Source organism: Nyctibius grandis, chromosome Z (assembly GCF_013368605.1).
Source record: "Nyctibius grandis isolate bNycGra1 chromosome Z, bNycGra1.pri, whole genome shotgun sequence".
In the NCBI taxonomy this organism is placed as follows: domain Eukaryota; kingdom Metazoa; phylum Chordata; class Aves; order Nyctibiiformes; family Nyctibiidae; genus Nyctibius; species Nyctibius grandis.
This window is the reverse complement of record NC_090695.1, coordinates 12,040,979-12,060,951: the sequence shown is the minus strand read 5'-3', so window position 1 is coordinate 12,060,951 and position 19,973 is coordinate 12,040,979. Positions and strand designations below refer to the sequence as shown.

General features: G+C 38.0%; 1 protein-coding gene across 1 annotated transcript in view; it reads left to right on the top strand.

Annotated features, from left to right (window-relative positions):
* Positions 1 to 19,973, top strand: part of CPLANE1 (ciliogenesis and planar polarity effector complex subunit 1) — a 63,220-nt gene continuing 43,247 nt past the window's right edge. The window contains exons 1-16 of the mRNA XM_068423306.1: positions 1 to 87; positions 850 to 989; positions 1,860 to 1,995; positions 2,197 to 2,316; positions 3,198 to 3,424; positions 3,775 to 3,881; positions 5,559 to 5,715; positions 6,507 to 6,610; positions 6,754 to 6,936; positions 8,353 to 8,602; positions 10,149 to 10,301; positions 10,626 to 11,386; positions 14,082 to 14,266; positions 15,874 to 15,954; positions 16,798 to 16,962; positions 17,691 to 17,864. Of these exons, the coding sequence (XP_068279407.1) occupies positions 909 to 989; positions 1,860 to 1,995; positions 2,197 to 2,316; positions 3,198 to 3,424; positions 3,775 to 3,881; positions 5,559 to 5,715; positions 6,507 to 6,610; positions 6,754 to 6,936; positions 8,353 to 8,602; positions 10,149 to 10,301; positions 10,626 to 11,386; positions 14,082 to 14,266; positions 15,874 to 15,954; positions 16,798 to 16,962; positions 17,691 to 17,864 (2,884 nt within the window). The 5' untranslated portion in view covers positions 1 to 87; positions 850 to 908. The remainder of the gene's footprint in view (positions 88 to 849; positions 990 to 1,859; positions 1,996 to 2,196; positions 2,317 to 3,197; positions 3,425 to 3,774; positions 3,882 to 5,558; positions 5,716 to 6,506; positions 6,611 to 6,753; positions 6,937 to 8,352; positions 8,603 to 10,148; positions 10,302 to 10,625; positions 11,387 to 14,081; positions 14,267 to 15,873; positions 15,955 to 16,797; positions 16,963 to 17,690; positions 17,865 to 19,973) is intronic.

The window sequence follows — 19,973 nt, the reverse complement described above, 5'->3', positions numbered from 1 at the left end:
GCCGGCGCCCGGCTGCGGCCGTGGCGGCGGGGTTGGGGCTCCCGGGTGATGCGGCGGCCCGACAGTGACCTGGCTCTGCCGGTTGTGGTGAGCATCGGTTTGCGCACGCACCGTCTCCCTTTGTGTCCTGAGGCCCGGGTTAGCCTGAGGGACCGTCTCTGCCCTGACTGGGGCAAGAGTGGCTGTGCGATTCTTGCGGGTGGCGCCCGGAGGAGGGCGGGGAAGCCTGTCCCGCTCCTTGCCCCCCACGCAGGGGGAAGCGGCTTGGCTGTGTTCTGCTTCCCTTCGGGGGCTGTGCCGCCCCCCCGAGTAAATACCCCGAATCGTGAGGCAGCTGCCTGGCGGCCGTCACCGGCCCCCTTCGGTGGTGGGGTGTGCCGCGGTCCGCACCCCGCGGCCTGAGGCGCTCCGGGGCGGGGATGCCCCGCTCCTGCCCCCCCTCCTGCGCGGGCTCGGGCCTGGAACGCAGCCGCCCTCTGTGCCCGAGGAGCCCGGCTGGTGTTTTGCTTGAGTTTCTGATCTCTTGCGCTTCGGAGGCTGCAGTATGTTTTCCTCGCTTTCTGCGTTGTTATTGGAGCTTTTAGCAAGGTACTTTGTCTTGTGGCTCCTTTCTCTGAACTCCTGGAAGAAGCATGTAGTGTGTGCGGCTGAACTGCAGAGAGCTTGTGAGCTACGTGAGTGAAAATAGCTGTTTTAGTGTGGAAGTGCAGGTAAGCATCGGTCTGTTTGTATTTAGCAGGAAGTAGCTATAGGTAAGTGTCTGTGTCTACATTCCCATCTTATATTACCACCCCCCAAATAATAAAAACTTACTGTCTTTTTTTTTCTCTTTCTTCAAATTCTCTATAGATACGTGAAAAAGCCACTATTGCTTTTCTTTATAATGGTTACCTAGAGGTTTAATAAGAATGGAGATTAAGCTGGACGTTCTCATTTCTACCTGTATCAAGCAAAGAAAACCATGGCCTCGCATCTCATGGATTGGACAGGTAAGTGTAGTGAACTTTTATTTAAATAAGATTCTACAAAGAGTAGGTTTTTTTAATTATGTAATACTTTGCACTTACGTTTATGGTGGAGGAGTGTAAAAAAAGCCTCAGGAAGTTATTTGAATGTACCCCACTTAAGAGTAATTGACATAAATGACTTGTTTTTCTGTCTTATTGACTTGAGGCTGGAGATTCAAAATTTCTCAGATAAACAATAGGGAGGTTTTTTTTTTCTTTGTCTTCCCTGCCCTTACTCCAAAGACCTGTCCCTTACATGAGATTGTTGTTTTGATGGTTCTAGTTTTTCGTAACCATTTTTACAGTACATTGTTGGAAATCATGAACAAAAATTTTTTCCCATTCCGTCCTGCATCTGTTGAAAGACATGCTTTCTTAAGCTTTTTTTGATAAAATGAGACTGAATTTTTTTTCCTTCCCTTCTAATATATGATTTAAGTAGGTAACCATTAAAGGCCAATTCCTTCTTCTATTGAAATCTCTAGCAAAAACCTCACTAAATTAAACACTACAAGATGAGATAACTAGTGTCTGATTTGTTGTTGTGTTGTCATTTCTTGGCAGGTAGTTCAGTTGAGGATTGTTGAAGAACTTTTTAATAATGATTGTAAAATTAGTTTGATAGTTTGAAACCTGTGAACCAAATTTGTCATCAGTGTAGGCTGATGCTAGAGATGATGTTGTACTGTAAAGCAAATAATGCCGAAGAATGAAGTTAATATGGTAATTGCAGCTGTAACATCTTTTTTTGTAAATTATTTTTCTCTAACATTTTTTATTCCTGCGGTATTTTGCAGGCTTATGTAGAAAATAACGTTTTAAAAAGTGCAATGCTGTTTCTTCTTTCAACAGGAAAAAGAGGCTGTTTTTCTTCTAGATGATAAACGTATAAATGAAATTAACCTGGCATCAGGGAAGACAAAGAAGAAAATCCCTCGGCTGCAGTCATTGTTGAAAAATGTAGTTGTTCTAACAACATCAAGAAATGGTTAAGTATAATATCTTATGTATTATAAACTTATACACTCGTGTTATTTTAGCTGTAGTTGTAACAGTTCAGAAAGGCAGAGTATCAAAAGGATCTGTTAGTTCACTGTCAGCTTTACAACTGTGGCTAAGATGGAAGGGAAGTAATTTTAAGTACTTCACAATAATATCCTTCAAAACATCTCTCCCCCCATGAACATAGGTGCTTGGTTGGCAGGAATACTTAAAACAGGAGAGCTGTTTCTTTGGAATAAAGATCAGGACTGCTTGAAAATTGTGCCAGCAGTCGAAGAGTCTAAGAAAGTGGTTGCGGCAGCACAAGGTAGGTTTTTTTCAATTAGCCTTTCGAAAAACGGAATAAAGCAAAAGTGGTTTTCCTCTTGTTAAGTCTTATTGCATAAGTGAAAGCTATATTCTCACATTGTTTTGCATTTGTATAATTTGTGTGCTAGCAAAGCTTTGACAAATGTCCTTTTTGTCACTTGAATGGTGCAGTTTTTTGCATTGAGTTGTCTCCTGTAAATAGTAAGTCATTTTTAAATACAGTAAATATTTTATTTTTTAGTGGTTAGTTTTTAACTGTAGAAAAACATTCCTTACTAGGTTATCAATACCTTAGAGCAGATGTACATCTGATGTAAACCCTATATGCATAATTTGTTTATTATATAAACTGTATACAGTTTATTCTGTAGTAGGTTTTTATGACAAATGCTAACTGGAGAGAATAAGGTAAAGACACGTATTTGCAAACTTAAGTATCAAATATTGTCACGTATTGAATAATCTCACTGATACCAGGTTGTAAAGTCAAGTATTGTACAAGCAATTCTGTCATTTCAGGGAAGATCAGTAGTGCATTTAGGAGCTGAAGGTAGTAGATAGTAGAGTGCTTATGCATTTATTCATAGTTTTCATGAAAGATGGATTTCAAGAAAGATGATCTCAGGAAAGAACTCTAATGGTTGAGTCTTGTGGGAAAGATAATCCATAAAATGCATGAAGTGTGGTGTCCCATCTGACATTACTGCTGCCCAAGGTCTACTATCAGTGATGAAGCTGGAAATGAAAGGTACTTAAGGTGGCAGCTTGGATTCCTTGTGATAGAGAAGAAAAGAAATTTCCTTTCTCTTTTTAAATCTAAATCTAACAGGAGCAGAAGCTATTCTGGCACATTGTTGTGTTTGGTTTTTTTTTTCGCAGAGTGTTCAATGAGATTGTACTTGTATGTATCTGGAGATGGCAGAAAGGCATTATTAACTACTCCTACAGCATGTGTCTTTTTGTGGGAGAGCACAGAACATGAAAATACATCACCTTATAAAAATTCTTCAGGGCATTGGACACAAATTTTGCCTGATGAATCAGTCATGTTGCCTTCTACTGAAGAAAAAGAAATTGGAGTGCATGCTGCTTTCATACAAAATGAGGTAAAAAATAAGCCCTAAAGCAATCATTTAATCTCTTAAGTAAATCAGAGCCACAGAAGCTAGAGTGAATTTTGAGAGCGATGTCTGCCACTTTGGTGTTGTGTGTAGCCTTAATTGTTCATTTCTTATTAGATTTAATGACAACGTAAGAATAGCCATACTGGATCAGATCAAATTTTATCTAGCCCAGTAATATTCTTGCCAGCCTTTATGTTTCTGAATGACAACATTACATTATTTAATCTGAATTGTAATAGCTATTAATCTAAATGTATAAATAATTACTGAGGAAATTGTGTAACGAGGTTTTTGTGTTTGTTCTGGTTTTGATTGTGGGTTTTTTTCCACAGATACTGGGTGATTGCTGTTTGTGCTCTTTTGTGTTTTACTCCGGAGAATGTTTGGTGCTCACATTTTTGGTTCTTCGGTGGCATGAGAATAGCTTTAAATATGTTAGGTAAGTTCAAAGATATTTGGAGTTATGTTAGCTTAAGTGGAAGATTTTTGTTAGGAAGTGCTTTAGAGCTGGGATTCAGAGCTGCAATTGAACGCATTTACATTAGTGTCCAATTAGCCTATGGTTACGAGCACCTACTTATGTTTGCATGTGTATGTTCATAGCATGCCACGTTATATATGCATATATGAAAAATATGCATATGTATGATCCATATATAGACATATATGGTCAGTTTCAGGTATTTAAATGTGGTTAATGTAACAGCATTTATGTTTGTATTCCATACTTCATTATTAACTTAAATGTAAATAAAACTGAGTGTATTTATCACTATATGTGGGTGGCTGTGTAGAGAAACACATGCCTGCACACACGTGTGTATTAGTGTCAGGGAGGTTTTTCCATCATGCTAGTAGAGTTTCCTTTTCTTGTTTTTCTTGTATTACTAGTGCATGCTGTGCAGCCATGAATGCCCTGAATACGTCTTTTTCTTCTTTGTTATGCATATTTATATGTTTTCTGTTCCCCTTTTAATCTCTTAGGCCTAGACTAAGTGTTTATCTGGGCTGGGACCATGTACTGAAGTAGTTATACTGATACAACCACTTAAAAATGCAATTGAATAGTAATCCTGAGTACATGTATAGTCCATTGCTCTTCCTAAATGAGATACACATATGTATGAGTATAAATGGATATGTCCTCTGCAGATATAAACTTGCTGAAATTTTGTCCTACACTTGACATGGTACACTTGACGTGCTCTTGTTAAATGATGCCCTTTTGACACTAACTTGGTCATGGTGTCCTCCTTGCCCTACTAAGCATCATCACTCTTCACTCAGTTTGTCAGTAGCATGGTAATGCCTTTCTGGTAATACAAAAAACTAAACAGAGCATAACATTCCCAGTGTAGAAGTGCATATACGTACCATAGTATTTGCAGCCTGAAATTGTAACCACATTTCTCAGCCTTGTTACTTGTAATTTCTTTATGCCAACTATCTCTCAGTTTCATTGCTTACTATTGCTTAATTCATTTTTTCATGTTAATGCTTTATTTTTTGTCTGTTAGGTGGCATGCTTCCAAATGGAATCTTTCTTGTGGTTTCTATCATGTTTTGAATCTTTTTAGGATCATAGAATGGTTTGGGTTGGAAGGGACCTTTAAAGATCATTTGGTCCAACCCCCCTGCTACAGGCAGGAGCAACTTTTGCTGGATCAGGTTGCCAAATCCAACCTGACTTTGAACACTTACAATGATGGGGCATCCACAACTTCTTTGTTCAGAGCGGCATACTGTTGATTTTCATTTTCGAATTTTGAATGTTCCCGTGTTGGATGACATTACACTGTGTGAGGAAGCTGTTCCTGGCTAGAATGCAAGTGCCTTAATTATATGGCATACATCTATATTTATTTGCATGTTCTATACATATAGCCCAAATTCCTGTCCCATAAAAGTAATTCTCAGTGCTCAGACATAATTTTTCAACTCGCGTAAATGCAAAATTTCATATGTAAGGTTTTTGAAGAAAAATAGATTTTTTATTTTTTATTGTTCATGCATTATATGTTTTTGTCTTGCGTAGTTTTTTACTATATATGAATCATCCCATTCAGCATAACTGAGTAACCTCTTGGTTTTGTTGTCTTTCTTTTTTGGTGTTCAGTTCTTTGCCATACCAGATCCACTGGGTACAGCAGACTTGTTCTCTTGTTAATTTGGTTCCTCGCTGTGTGTCTGTAAAGTCCAGAGGAGCTTTGCTATGTGCATTTGCAGGAGATGGACTTTTGCTTGCAATAGCTGTTAATCAAACTGATCCAAAGGTATGAATGATAGATACTATGTCATTTAAACTAATAGTTCAGTTTGAATGAAGTGGTAACAAGGTTTTAAAAGCACATTTTTAGGAGTGATTTTTCAGCATTCTTATTGATACATGTGATTATATTCACATTGATATCCATAGCTAAAAAATTGTGCCACATCTTATAATTTTTTGAATGCTGCTGTTTAGTTAAGAAATCCATGTAAGCTCCTCTGTCATTTCTAATCTTCAAGAAATACAAAAATAAACTAATTTCAGTTACTGCATTGTATCTGCAAAGGTTCTGGATGATTCTCATTCAGGCCTCAGCCTAATGTGTTGGAAGTTATGTTCCCACTTCATAATGTTACTCCTTCTAACAACTCAGAGGCCAAGTCTTAATGTAGTTTTTAGTGCTAATGATGACAGGGAATATGGGCCCGCTTATTTAGTGTACAAGGATGGGTTGATACAGTCTTTCAAAGCTCCAGTTGTTATTCACCAACAAGATTGGAGAATGATCTTATATTATTTTGAGGGGTTTGGAAAAAGTTCTGTTAAAAAGAATATTGAGTTATATATTGAGTATATAATAATCTTTAATTATTTTTCAAATGTAGATGTAAGTATAGAAATTAATAAATTCTCTAAATAGTAATAAATACTGAAGTACAATGTCATTTTCATGTATAATAATGTTTCAGGTACATCAAATGTAATGCATAACTTGCTAATAGAAATTGTTTTTTACAATAGTGACATTTTGATACAGACATTTATGTTTTCTTTACATTTACTCTTTCTTTCTAGGCAACACAGATTTTGTTTTTAAACACATTGAATTTTGTAACTGTTTCGGGTAGCCTTAAAGGTTGTAGTAGCAAGAATAGCATGGTCCCATCCAAGTTTATCAGGTCAGTAATTGATTTTATTTGTGCTGCTGTTGTGGATTTTTTGGTTTTGTGTTGTGTTTTTTGTTCTTGTTGTTGTTTTAACTATCCTAACCTTTTGATACAGAAATTTGACAGAGGAAAATATTTTTACCTGCCCAATTTAGATCTTACTGGGTTGGCGATATGAGTTGGACTCCTGATAGCCTTTTCTTGGCTTGCATGTTAAAACGTGGATCTTTGATTTTATTGACATGTATGGGTGAATTGCTGACCTTGATTACTTCTGGCTGCTCTGTAGAATTTGGACCAGCAGAGTTTATTCCATTTCATCCACTAATAACATACAGGTAAAAGGGTTTGAAAAGTGTTTATAAGTTTTTGTCATACGATCATATTTTACTTTCTTTTTACATATTTTTTACAATTTTACATAAACTTCATCTTTCAAATTCATTCTTTTGCTTTTCATGTGTCTTCTCAATATCCATTTCTCATTCATCCTTCTATTTCTTATAATGTGTCATGCTGAAAATTGGCTTTGTGACAATGTAAGTATACATTAAGTGATTTGGTTTTTAGATGTGCTTGAATTTAGTAGTAATTAAAAATAGCATGGTTTTAGGATGTAAGAATAAATTAAATTTACAGAAGTACTAAAAGTGCAGATTTGTTTTAATCCAGTAGTATTTCCCTGCTCACTATTGAATTTTACCTTTAGAACTTTATATCATGTTTCCATATCAGATCCTGTGAATTTGCATGAATAAAAATTAGTTAGCTTTTTAAATGTTTTTTGGGTGTACTCCAGATCTAAATTTTGAAATTGTGCTGCTGGTGCATGGAAGGATAGAAGGAGCTCTGATAACACTTTCTAGCATAAATTAAAAGTTACAAAAAGTAACACAGTCTGAGTAACTAGAGGAAACAAAATATAATCTAAACTTTATATTTTTTTAAAAAATCCTATTAATTTTGAATGACTAAAGCTGGATACCGTGTAAATGTAACATCTCATAAAAACATTCAAAGCATTATAATACCTTCTTACACTGTCTGATTGAAAAATCAGATACTAAAATATATTAAAATAACTTAATTATGGTTATTTATTGAATGGATGCAGCTACTTTCTTTCAAATAACCTACTGACTTTTGGACCATTAAGAAATGAAAAAAAAACCCAGTAATTTTACACATTATTTCAAAGTATTATGTGGCTAATATTAGAATACATGCACAACACAGCTTTTGGAACTCAGTAAGGAGTGATTTCTTTAGAAGAAAAAACTTCGAGAGACATCTTTTGTAAGAGAAGACTTGTGTGTTGATATAAAATATTTCTGTTGAATGTCTGTACTGATTCTGAAATATTACGATTCAGATCTTGACGGATTTCTTGTCTTTCATACATGACTATTAGAAGCCACTTAGAATTTCATCTTCAAGCACTTGTCATACACAGTAAGAGCTAGATAAGAAAGTGTGATGCAGAAATTTAAAGTCAAATTGTGAAAAAACACATATAATAATGACATAATAAGAGAATACTGAAAACTGTTTTTATTATTCTTTAAATTAAAAAAAGTTGCAACTGTAGCAAAATACTGGCATCTTGCAAGCATAAATAGCGTTATCTAGAGTGCTCATCATGCAAAAATTTAGACACTTCCTTAGAATTCTGAATGGACCTATTGGAACAGTAGTGTGAGTGGTACTAAATTTTCTAAGTTATTTCTTCTCTGTTCTGTTCATCTTTATTTTAGACAGCAGCACTCTTCTTGTCAAGACCCTGGTCAGTCTCTTGGTTCTTCAGCTTCTGAAAGTGACCTCATGAGACAGAGATTTTCGGTTGCTTCACATTCAAGGTTACCCTACCTCATTGTTTCTGATGGATACATGATAACAGTGCTTAGATTTCCTAACAACCTTTCACCATCAGGATTTATAAGATCCCTTTTGCTTGATTCAACCCAACGGCTTGAAAATATCCGTCAGAATTTGCTGAACTTCAAGGTAGGGTTTTGAATTATTTTGTAGGCTTTAAGTAAACAATGTGTATAAAAAGGCATAATTTTTAAACTGAGTATCTCAGTTTAGTTTACTGTGATATTTGTATCAATTTCTTTGAATTATAAAGTTGTTTTGGGAATACTGTTGATCTGGAAAACAATGAATACACAGGTTTTTTTTAAATTTTATTCCTTTGATATCGGTGACATTTCAGTAAAATGTAGTAAAGGGGACACTCTTAACTGTTGCTATATATTCATTCTGGAACTGTAAAAGAAATTGAGATTTTTATATCTATAGAGCTGGTTCAGAGCATTGACAGGTATTATGCTACTCTGACCAACTCATCCTTTCAGAATGATGCAGAAAGGATTCTGTAAAACCTCTCTATCTTAGGCTACTGCTGTTCTAGAGCAGTCAGCAACAGTCCCAGTGATGCTGTGTGTATGTGTCCACTAGGTCCTCAATTGAGATTGTCAAATAAGTTGCTTAAAGCATTTTTGTTTCTGTCACTTCTAAATTGAGCTAAGTCTGGGAGAAAGAAAGCCTTTGAAGGAGGAGGTCCTGCAAGCGTTGCCAACCACATAATATATATGATATCTTAAGTTCAGAATTTTTGTGTTTGCTGATGGAATACAACTTCTCTTCCAGTTCAGTTTGTGTTTTGGATTTTTGGAGAAATGAGTTATGGTGGTATTCATGCATAAGTGAAAAAAGCAGGCAAGGATTTGAGGATTTAAAGAAATATGTTACTAGTAAGAATGCAAGAAAGCCCTACATACTGGCAAACTTGTAGGATCATTTCAGGGATCAAGAAAGCAGGTTCTTCCAGCATTAACCTGTCTGTGTTTAGCCCTCACCCAGGGCTAAACAATAACTGGTTGTTCTATCACCCAAGACCCTTCCCCAGCTGCGAAAGGGAATTGGGAAAAGAAGGGAGACTCATGGGTTGAAATGAAAACAGATGTAATAAAATAAGAAAACCAATATCAATGCTAATACAAAAGACACGAAATTATACTTAGCTCATAGAGTGGTGGTAAGTCCCTCCAGGGATAGTAACCATCAAGAAGAGAGGAGAAGGACAAAGAGGGAGAGGAAAGCAAAGCCAAAAACCTGCCTATCCCCAGCAAGCTTTCCCATTTATAGTGAACGTGATGTTAATGATATAGAATACACCTGTGGGCCAGCCTGGGTCAGCTGTGGTGGCTTACTGATAATGGCCTTGGTCACCATACCACAGCTGGCCACAAACTCAAACAAAATGTAACAGAAAATTGATTCTATACATTTTATCCCTGCAAAACCAGGACAGAAGCAAAGTAAAGTTGTCTGGTGCAGAGAAAATTGTGCATCCCTGAAGCATGGTCAAATGATAGTTTGTTTCTTTGCAACATATGCCTGCTGACCTATTCTCCCTTTTGGTCTGGGACATTTAAACTGCAGCTTTTTACAGCAAGAACCCATTTTCTTGTTTTGTTGAGAAAGTGTCTGGTTTTATCTTGCTAGAAACACATGATATGTTTTGTGTTATTGTTATTTCTTTTAGTCTAAAAGGAAACCTCTCTGTTTACGATCACTGTTGTCTTTAAAAGCTAGTCTTTTAAAACATGCTAAAAAACAAAGTTCCATCTTTTCCACCATTCCGAAATTCCTGGAAGAGGACACAGCAGAAATGAGTGAGAAAACCATGGATTTACTGGTACTTAATAACATTTTTCCACTTATAATTATGCAAGTTAGTTAATTTTGAGGTATTCTAAATGTAAAGAATAATTTTTTTCAAATATAGGTATACTTGCTCTTACTAAGTATATTTGAAGTAATTCAATATTGGGTAAATTCTCATTTATTTTGAAATCCAGATGAAACTGCTGTGAATTAAACTTACTAGCAATTAAGCAAGTTAATTAAACGTAAAGATTTCATTTGTGAGACTGACTAAATGGTGATTGCTTGCGAACTATGCTCTTTCTCAATAGACTTGAATTAAATTGTTGATTTTTTTTTTTTTTGTCTGATTTAGGATTATGAAGAAGAATCAGATGACGAAAAGCAGTTTTGCAATAGCCCTTCCAGCTTCTGTAGCCAAAGAATGCATTCATTTGTTGGTAAAGCTGATCAAGGCCACTTAGAATTTGCATCAATGTTTGATACTATCCATGCAAAAGACAATACTGAAGAGAAAGAGAAATTATCAGTGGAACTACATTCCATTCAGAAAAACCTCCTTGCTGCATGGCAGATAGGGGTTTCAAAAAATATGGAAGAGAAAGATATGTTGCTGAATTACACAGTGAACTGCATTATCCATTTTTTCAACATTCTTCAGTTTGTGAAATGTTCTTTGCTAAACCAGGATGCATCTTCAAACAAGTCTGTGAAGACTACTCACTGGATGCATTGTGTCCTAAAATATTTTCAGCAGTCTTTAACTGTCTTGTACTGGCATTCAAGAGCCAGTTTGACTGGGCACGTGGCAAAGCTGACATTACAAACTTTAAAACTGATGCTTATACAGCAACAAGATCAGTTGTTCTCAAAAAACCTTTTGGCATGCTTCTGTCTTTTGAAAATGGTTTCTCACACTCTAAGTAGCGTGTGCATACTACAGTATGAGAATTTCTTTGCATCTCCTCGTGATGATGGTCTCATGGAGCTTGACTCCCTAACTGTGCCTATTTTCCTAGTTCTTGATGAGAGTACTACTCAGCAATTCAGCTCACTGAAATCTCTGCTTAGAGAACCTCCTCAAGCTGTAATCCTCGATGCAAAAACAGAAAAAAGGTATTGATGATATTTCTGTGGGGAAAAAAAAAATATACAGGACAACCAGGTGATCAGGCCTAGTCAGCATGGATTTATGGAAGGCAGGTCCTACTTGTCTGCTCCCCTTCTATGAGAAAGTGACCTGCTTACTGGATGAGGGAAAGGTTGTGGATGTTGTCTACCTAGACTTTAGTAAAGCCTTTGACACCATATCCCACAGCATTCTCCTGAAAAAACTGGCTGCTCATGGCTTGGAAAGGTGTACTCTTCACTGGGTAAAAAACTGTCTGGATAGCCGGACCCAAAGTGTTGTTGTGAATGGAGTTAACTCCAGCTGGCAGCCCATCACAAGTGGTATTCCCCAGGGCTCAGTATTGGGGCCAGTTCTCTTTAATATCTTTATCAAATATCTGGATGAGGGGGTCAAGTGCAGCCTCAGTAAGTTCGCAGATAACACCAAGTAGGGCAGGAGTGTTGATCTGCTTGAGGGTAGGAAGGCTCTGTAGCGGGATCTGGACAGGCTGGATTGATGGGCCGAGGCCAACTATATGAGGTTCAACAAGGCTGAATGTTGGGTCACAACAACCCCATGCACTGCTACAGGCTGGGGGAAGAGTGGCTGGAAAGCTGCCTGGAAGAAAAGGACCTGGGGGTGTTGGTCGATGGCCGGCTGAACATGAGCCAGCAGTGTGCCCACGTGGCCAAGAAGGCCAACAGCATCCTGGCTTGTATCAGAAATAGTGTGGCCAGCAGGACTAGGGAAGTGATCATCCCCCTATACTTGGCATTGGTGAGGCCGCACCTCGAATCCTGTGTTCAGTTTTGGGCCCCTCACTACAAGAAAGACATTGAGGTACTGGAGCGAGTCCAAAGAAGGGCAACGAAGCTGGTGAAGGGTCTAGAGCACAAGTCTTATGGGGAGCAGCTGAGGGAACTGCGATAGTTTAGCCTGGAGATAAGGAGGCTGAAGGGTAAATTTACCACTCTCTACAACTACCTGAAAGGAGGCTGTAGTGAGGTGGGTATCAGTCTCTTCTCCCAGGTAACAAGTGATAGGAGGAGAGGAAATGACGTCAAATTGCACCAGGGGAGGTTCAGACTGGATATTAGGAAAAATTTCTTCACTGAAAGGGTTGTCAAGCACTGGAACAGGCTGCCCAGGGAAGTGGTGGAGTCATCGTCCCTGGAGGTATTTAAAAGGCATGTAGATGTGGTGCTTAGGGACATGGTTTAGTGGTGGACTTGGCAGTGTTAGGTTAATGGTTGGACTCCATGATCTTAAAGATCTTTTCTGACCTAAATGATTTTATGATTCTGTACGTTGGAACAACAATTTTATTTTTCAATTTTAGAGTAATTGCAACTTACTTTTGTTTCTTTTCTGTGTTGTACTCTAATGAAAAGCATGATAATCTATTAAAGCATGCATATTAGGGCTCAGACCTATAGTTGAATATAGTTCAGTTATGGTGACAACTAATTACTGCCAGTCCATTCAGAGATGGTTGGTGGGTTAACAGCTCATACCAAGTCCGGTAGTGCAGCATCAATCCCGGCATTTCAGCTTAAGAAGCTTTTACTGCCTCTTGCCCATTCCAGTTCTTCTCTTGCAGAAGTTCCATACTCTGTGGACCCAAGAGGCTGCTCGTATGCAGTATATGTACAATGTCAATTTAGTAGCAAAGCTTGCACTTAATTATGGATATGGTGTCCCAGAGCAATAAGAAAAAACCCTGTATGTGGAAACTTATTAGTGTCAGAGCTATTTCTTCTTTGAAGGTAAACACATAAACTTGAAAGAAGCTCAAACTGAAATGTGCAATCCAACTATCAGGAAAGTGTATAATTACCACTCAGGTATTTCTCTACAGCAGAACTTGAATGCAACCAAGTGTATTAATCATATGAGCAAGCTGTTCCTTTCTGGAGATTTAGAACCTAAGAAGCGTTATAACTCACAAATTTAATCTTACTTCAGTAAAATGTATTTCTTCAATAAGCTTAAAATATAATACTGTGTTCATTACAAATTTGATAGGCAAATTTCAGTTGTCTCTGAGAAGATAATCCACATTTTCGATTAATTGTGCTCCAGGTACTGAGCATTGTGCATATGACTGACTCTGTATATATTTGTAGTAGAAGCAGTAGTGCTAGAGAAGTCGATGCAGATGTATTGCAGTTCTGTGCAAGCATTCCAAGTCCCTGGAAATGTATATTTGCTTGTATCGGCAAGTTTATTACATATCTGACCTGGTACATCTAATAGCACCGTGCTGGGCAGCAGGGACTTACCAGCCCTAAAAACATGCTCTGCAGTCTTCTGTTTCCCTGTCTTTGCTTTTCTGTGTTATGCTTTTGTTGTATTTTTATTCAGCCTTGTTTATAAAGACCCTGATACCTGTTTTGATATCTAGGTTATTTTGTTTCCCTGTTGTTTAGATAGCAAGGGATTAATTTTGGGTGCATTTGGGTGCTTGAAGTAGATTGCTGCATTTCTGCAGATTCAGAAGAATCTGTGTTTGTTGGTCAAAAAAACAAAAGCCAAAGCAAAGAGTGTTTCTTTTTTTTTCCTGTCATTCAAGTCAAGAAAGTAGTTGTTAACATAAAATATAATTCAGTTGTCAGATACATAATGCAAAATATAAGAAATTGATGTGAGCAACTGTTAACTTTTGATGATTTTCATAATACTATACTTCTTGAACTACAGGTTGATTGTACTGTGGCGATTATTGTATAAGAAAGTGGTTTGGTATCAGATGCAGCTGAACAGAAAAGTGAACAAGAATGCAGAAGAAGGCTCAGTTGTCTCATTGCTTTTAAGTCATATACAAGCAACCCTCCAGTCTTCAGGAGTGACCTTAGAACAACATTTGAAGATTAATTCTGTATCTGGTTAGTATTTTGGAAAGAACTACAAATGTTAGGTAGTTGCATGGTTAACTGAATACTAGGAAAATTAGGTGCAACTTAATGACAATCAATAACTGACCACCAGATTTAAAAAAAGTTAATAGTGGGACTTTTCTTAAAATTCTGATCAGAACTCTCTCTTAAATACTTCATGTCCCAGTACACCTGTAGATTGTATCGTAATCTTTAGAGTTTGTTGAACTAGATAAAAAGACTGTATTGACTTCAGTTTGCTTTGAATCACGTCCTACAGAATCTGAATGCAGGATCTAAATTCTGATCTCATTTGTATTGTGTTACTTCCTCTGAAGTAGATGGGCATCACAACATGTCCCTTACTGGATTTCAATGTAGAAGTCCTATTCTCTCCATGTCATCACTGTGGGCATGAGCATGTCATGTACATGAATGTAGTCAGCCTCAACTAGGCATCTAATTTAGTGTAACCTAATGTAATAGACTTAATCTAGCATGTTTATGTTGCAAACAGTATATGGTTGTAGCCTAATTTCCTACACATTACTGTCCTATGCTCTTATCTTCCTTTGCCCTTCCACACTAGTAAGCCCAGCTTCCCATTTATGTCTCCCACCACAATTCTGTTTCCTCTCCCTATTCTTGATCTCTCTCCCTTAAATGATAATTCTAGCTTCTCTTCCTACATCACTCCATGCAATACATTACCTTCTTCATGTCTCTTTCACTCATCCGAACAATACCTGCAACTTCGCACCCTTCCTTTCCATCTATTCCTTATGTTCTTTATTTAAATTCATTTTGCCAAATAGATATGGCACGGTTTATGGATGAGCTAGAGTAACATACATGCTGATCAGCAAGCCAATACCTGAACTGGCTAGCTGCTGGTAAGCAGGATAGAGTGGCAAATTTGTCCTTGTCTTTTCCTCTATGGTAGCACAATAGGGTTTTTTTTCCTCCTCCTTTGCCCAGGAATTGTGCTCTTTTACAGTTACCTTTCTGTCAAAGTATTTAGGAATTGACCAATGGGTTAAAAATTGGGATGGGAATAGAGGTGAAGAGGTGACATTTAGAGAGATGAAATGTGTAACAGTCCATACACCTGTTGTTTGAAAGTGCTTTTACACGGAGAAAGAATATATATGTTCAACTTGCTAAATAATTTTACAACTACTTTTTACAATGAAAAAACCTCTTCCACATCATAGGAAATATGAAAACAGATAAGAGAAAATGCTTTTCCCTGTTAATAAACTACTACTGTGGATTTTGAATACTGAAGTTTCTAACTACAGTTGATATTTATAACCTTGTGTAATCTAAAAAAATAACCTAATTACTGAAAACCTTGTGGGGAGTGACTGAAACCTGAATTGATTTTTTTAATTTAATAGTGATTTAGCAATTGAAAAAAAAATGGAAACGAGTATTAAAAGTCATCTTCTCTCAGATGCTCAAAACTTAGATTTAGCTCAGAATAGAAATTTGCTAGAGACTCACATGTTTGACTCTGCTTTTTATAAATCTGTAATACTGAAGTAAGTGCATGTGTGCTTGCACGTGTGAAACCATGTAGAGCTTTTAATTTGTTATATACGTGACTTTTATAGGTGAGGAGATGTTCCTTTTAGGCTCATACAGAGAATCTGTGGATGTTTGGAAAAGATCTCTTTCTGAAATCAAGGCAAAAGGTAAGGATAAAATCTTTTTTGGGGGTGGAGAGGGGGAAGTTATATAATCACTTTATGTAGTTATTTGTAACTCTGCCCTTCAGAAAAGGTGGCAAGACACATAAAGGATGCATATTTGAAATTAAGCTGGGATTTGAATAGAGACCAGTCAAAACTGATTGCTCCCTGAGAAAATTCCATGGATTTCTATTTTAATATCAGAGTTTTCTTGTGATTATGAAGTACATGGTACAGAAAAGCTCTAGCTATATTTCTGAGCAAGAAAGAGATAATGAAAAACAGGTGAACAAAAATCAATTCCTTTAGCAGCGGTAAAATCAAAAGACTTAGTGTTTGGGGAGTAACAAAACGAAATGATTTGTGACAGGAATTTATTTAGGAGTTGATTTGGAAGAAAAATTCCAGAGTCTTCCCAGGCATCATGAGAAAAATTTTTTGTTGGTTGTTATGATGAGAAATACCTCATGCAGAAAAAATTTGGGATATTGGAAGCTTGGTGTATGTCTAAGCAATTTCGTTGTTTAGACATCCCATCTTTGAAGGCTAGGCTCCCTTGAGTTCTCCTGTCTTTGTCTGTCTTAACAATTATACACTATGTTGTTTTGAAAACTGCCAGATCTCCAGAAGTAACACTGTTGTGGATGATTATTAACTCACTTGTAACTTAGAGGTTGTAGGAGGATCATATCTCCTAAAATAGCCGCTCTTGAGTTCTGCTCCTTCTCAGAATATATGTTTGTGTAGATACATTTCTGGAGGGGGAAGAACTAGTACTTTCAAACCTGCTGTGTTGGTTTTTGTGTTTGTTGTTTCTTCTCCAACTGGACTTCTCTTTTAACGCAGGAGGAAAAAGAACATGTTTTCTTCAGAGTAGATATTATCTTGCAATATTATTTTGCCACCTGTATCAATATAACCTGTGTGAGGCTCAGGGACTCTGTGATCATCTGGTAGGAGAGATTCTAAGGCGATCACGGCTCTCAGTGAGTCAGACGGAAAAATTTTCTGGTATGTTTGTATTGCATAAAAGTGTGATATTGTTTGAATAACCTAGTATGTAATTTCTGTGCCATCACATACACGCTTGACACTTGCTGTTCTCTTTACACTGGACTGAAGTCTGTTTCAGTGACTTTAAAGATCTTTTGCTGATCCTCAGATGTTTCAGCTGCATTTGTTGGAGTGTTTTAGACAACTTTCATTGTATAATTAACAGTGAAAGCATGGCTTGTTAAATGTTCTTAGATTAAAGTCTGCTCAGGGAAAGACTTTGGATAAGAAAAACAAGGGGGAAATGATATGATTTCATTTTATATTGGTATAACTTTTTATTATGATGCAACATGATAAAATAGTGTATTCTAGATTGGTCAGCAGTCCTAAATCGACAGTGGGATTCTTTTGCAGATGCTTGTAACATTTTTTTTTTTTAAGTCAGAGTATGAAGTCTGAATTTCCAAATTTAAATAGTTTTTTTGACTCAGCACTGGTCTAAATTTAGAAGTTAGAGGTCCCATCTCTAGTCATGACCTAGTGTAAAAGTCTTGTAATATTAATGTAATGTGTAATTAGTGTAAAAGATAAAGCTCTAAGTCCTGAAAGCTTGTCAAGAAATTTAGTACCATAGTTTGCTTGTTTTAAAAAATGTTTTATAAGCTGTGATTAAACAATTTTAGCATTCAAATTTAAAATTTAATTTCCCTCGTAATGTTTTAATTTGGTATATGTTTTTTTAGATACCAAGTATTTTCAGCATGAACTATGGAGGGTAACAGATGTTCATATTGAAACTGCTATGGCTGTAATTCGATCCATGGCACGATTCATGGCCGCTTATTTCACAAATCAGCTGCTCTATATCTTTCCCCCGCACAATGTTGACATCCTGCATCCACTTCACATCAAACAAGGTACTTTCTCTATAAGCAGTTTAATTTGCTGTGCTTAACTCATAATTTTTTTACATGTACATCAGTGTTGTCTGTTATGCTTTAACTTGGTGATGTATAGTTTCATCACCATTAACCGTAAAGATAAAATAACTTAGTTTTTCTGGATATGTTTGTTGAAGGGTGTGTGTGTCTATGTGTGGGATTAATGTTTTGCATCTCTTAATTATTGAAAATATTTTTGGTATTTAAAGTTAGTTGTTTGATGTGTGCAAGTGAGTTATGTCATCCATAGAATAGAATCTCACAATCATTTAGGTTGGAAAAGACCTTTAAGATCATCAAGTCCAACCATTAACCTAACACTGCCAAGTCTACCACTAAACCATGTCCCTAAGCACCACATCTACATCTCTTTTAAATACTGCCAGGGATGGTGACTCCACCACTTCCCTGGGCAGCCTGTTCCAGTGCTTGACAACCCTTTCAGTGAAGAAATTTTTCCTAATATCCAATCTAAACCTCCCCTGGTGCAACTTGAGGCCATTTCCTCTTGTCCTATCACTTGTTACCTGGGAGAAGAGACTGACACCCACCTGGCTACAACCGCCTTTCAGGTAGTTGTAGAGAGTGATAAGTTCTCCCTTCAGCCTCCTTACCTCCAGGCTAAACTATCGCAGTTCCCTCAGCTGCTCCCCATAAGACTTGTGCTCTAGACCCTTCACCAGCTTCGTTGCTCGTCCTTGAATGTGCTCCAGCACTTCAATGTCTTTCTTGTAGTGAGGGACCCGAAACTGAACACAGTATTCGAGGTGCAGCCTCACCAATGCCGAGTGCAGGGGGATGATCACTTCCCTAGTCCTGCTGGCCACACTATTTCTGATACAAGCCAGGATGCTGTTGGCCTTCTTGGCCACATGGGCACACTGCTGGCTCACATTCAGCCGGCCATCGACCAACACCCCCAGGTCCTTTTCCTCCAGGCAGCTTTCCAGCCACTCTTCCCCCAGCCTGTAGCGGTGCATGGGGTTGTTGTGACCCAAGTGCAGGACCCAACGTTCAGCCTTGTTGAACCTCACATAGTTGGCCTCGGCCCATCAATCCAGCCTGTCCAGATCCCGCTACAGAGCCTTCCTACCCTCAAGCAGATCAACACTCCTGCCCAACTTGGTGTTATCTGTGAACTTACTGAGGCTGCACTCTCATCCAGATATTTGATAAAGATATTAAAGAGAACTGGCCCCAATACTGAGCCCTGGGGAACATCAAAGGCTTTACTAAAGTCTAGGTAGACAACATCCACAGCCTTTCCCTCATCCAATAAGCAGGTCATCTTGTTGTAGAAGGAGATGAGGTTAGTCAAGCAGGACCTGCCTTTCATAAACCCATGCTGACTCAGCCTGATTGCCTCGTTGTCCTGTACATGCCCCACGATGGCACTCAAGATGATCTGCTCCATAATCTTCCCTGGCACCGAGGTCAGATTGACAGGCCTATAGTTTCCCGGGTCTTCCTTCTGGCCCTTCTTGTGGATGGGGATCACGTTTGCTAATTTCCAGTCAACTGGGACCTCCACGGTTAGCCAGGACTGGTGATAAATGATGGAATGTGGCATGGTGAGTGCTTCTGCCAGATCCCTCAGTACCCTTGGGTGGATCCCATCCAGCCCCATAGACTTGTGTGTGTCTAAGTGGCATAGCAGGTCACTAACCATTTCCCCGTGGATTATGGGAGCTTCATTCTGCTCCCTGTCCCTGTCTTCCAGCTCAGGGGGCTAGGTACATGTAGAAAAACTGGTCTTACTGTTAAAGACTGAGGCAAAGAAGGCATTAAGCACCTGAGCCTTTTCCTCATCTTTTATCACTGTGTTTCCCCCCACGTACAATGACGGATGGACATTCTCCTTAGCCCTCCTTTTGTCACTAATGTATTTATATAAACATTTTTTATTGTCTTTTATGGCAGTGGCCAGATTAAGTTCTAGTTGGGCTTTGGCCCTTCTAATTTTCTCCCTGCAAAGCATCATGACATCTTTGTAGTCCTCCTGAGTGGCCTGCCCCTTCTTCCAAAGGTCACACACTCTTCTTTTTTCCCTGAGTTCCAGCCAAAGCTGTCTGTTCAGCCAGGATG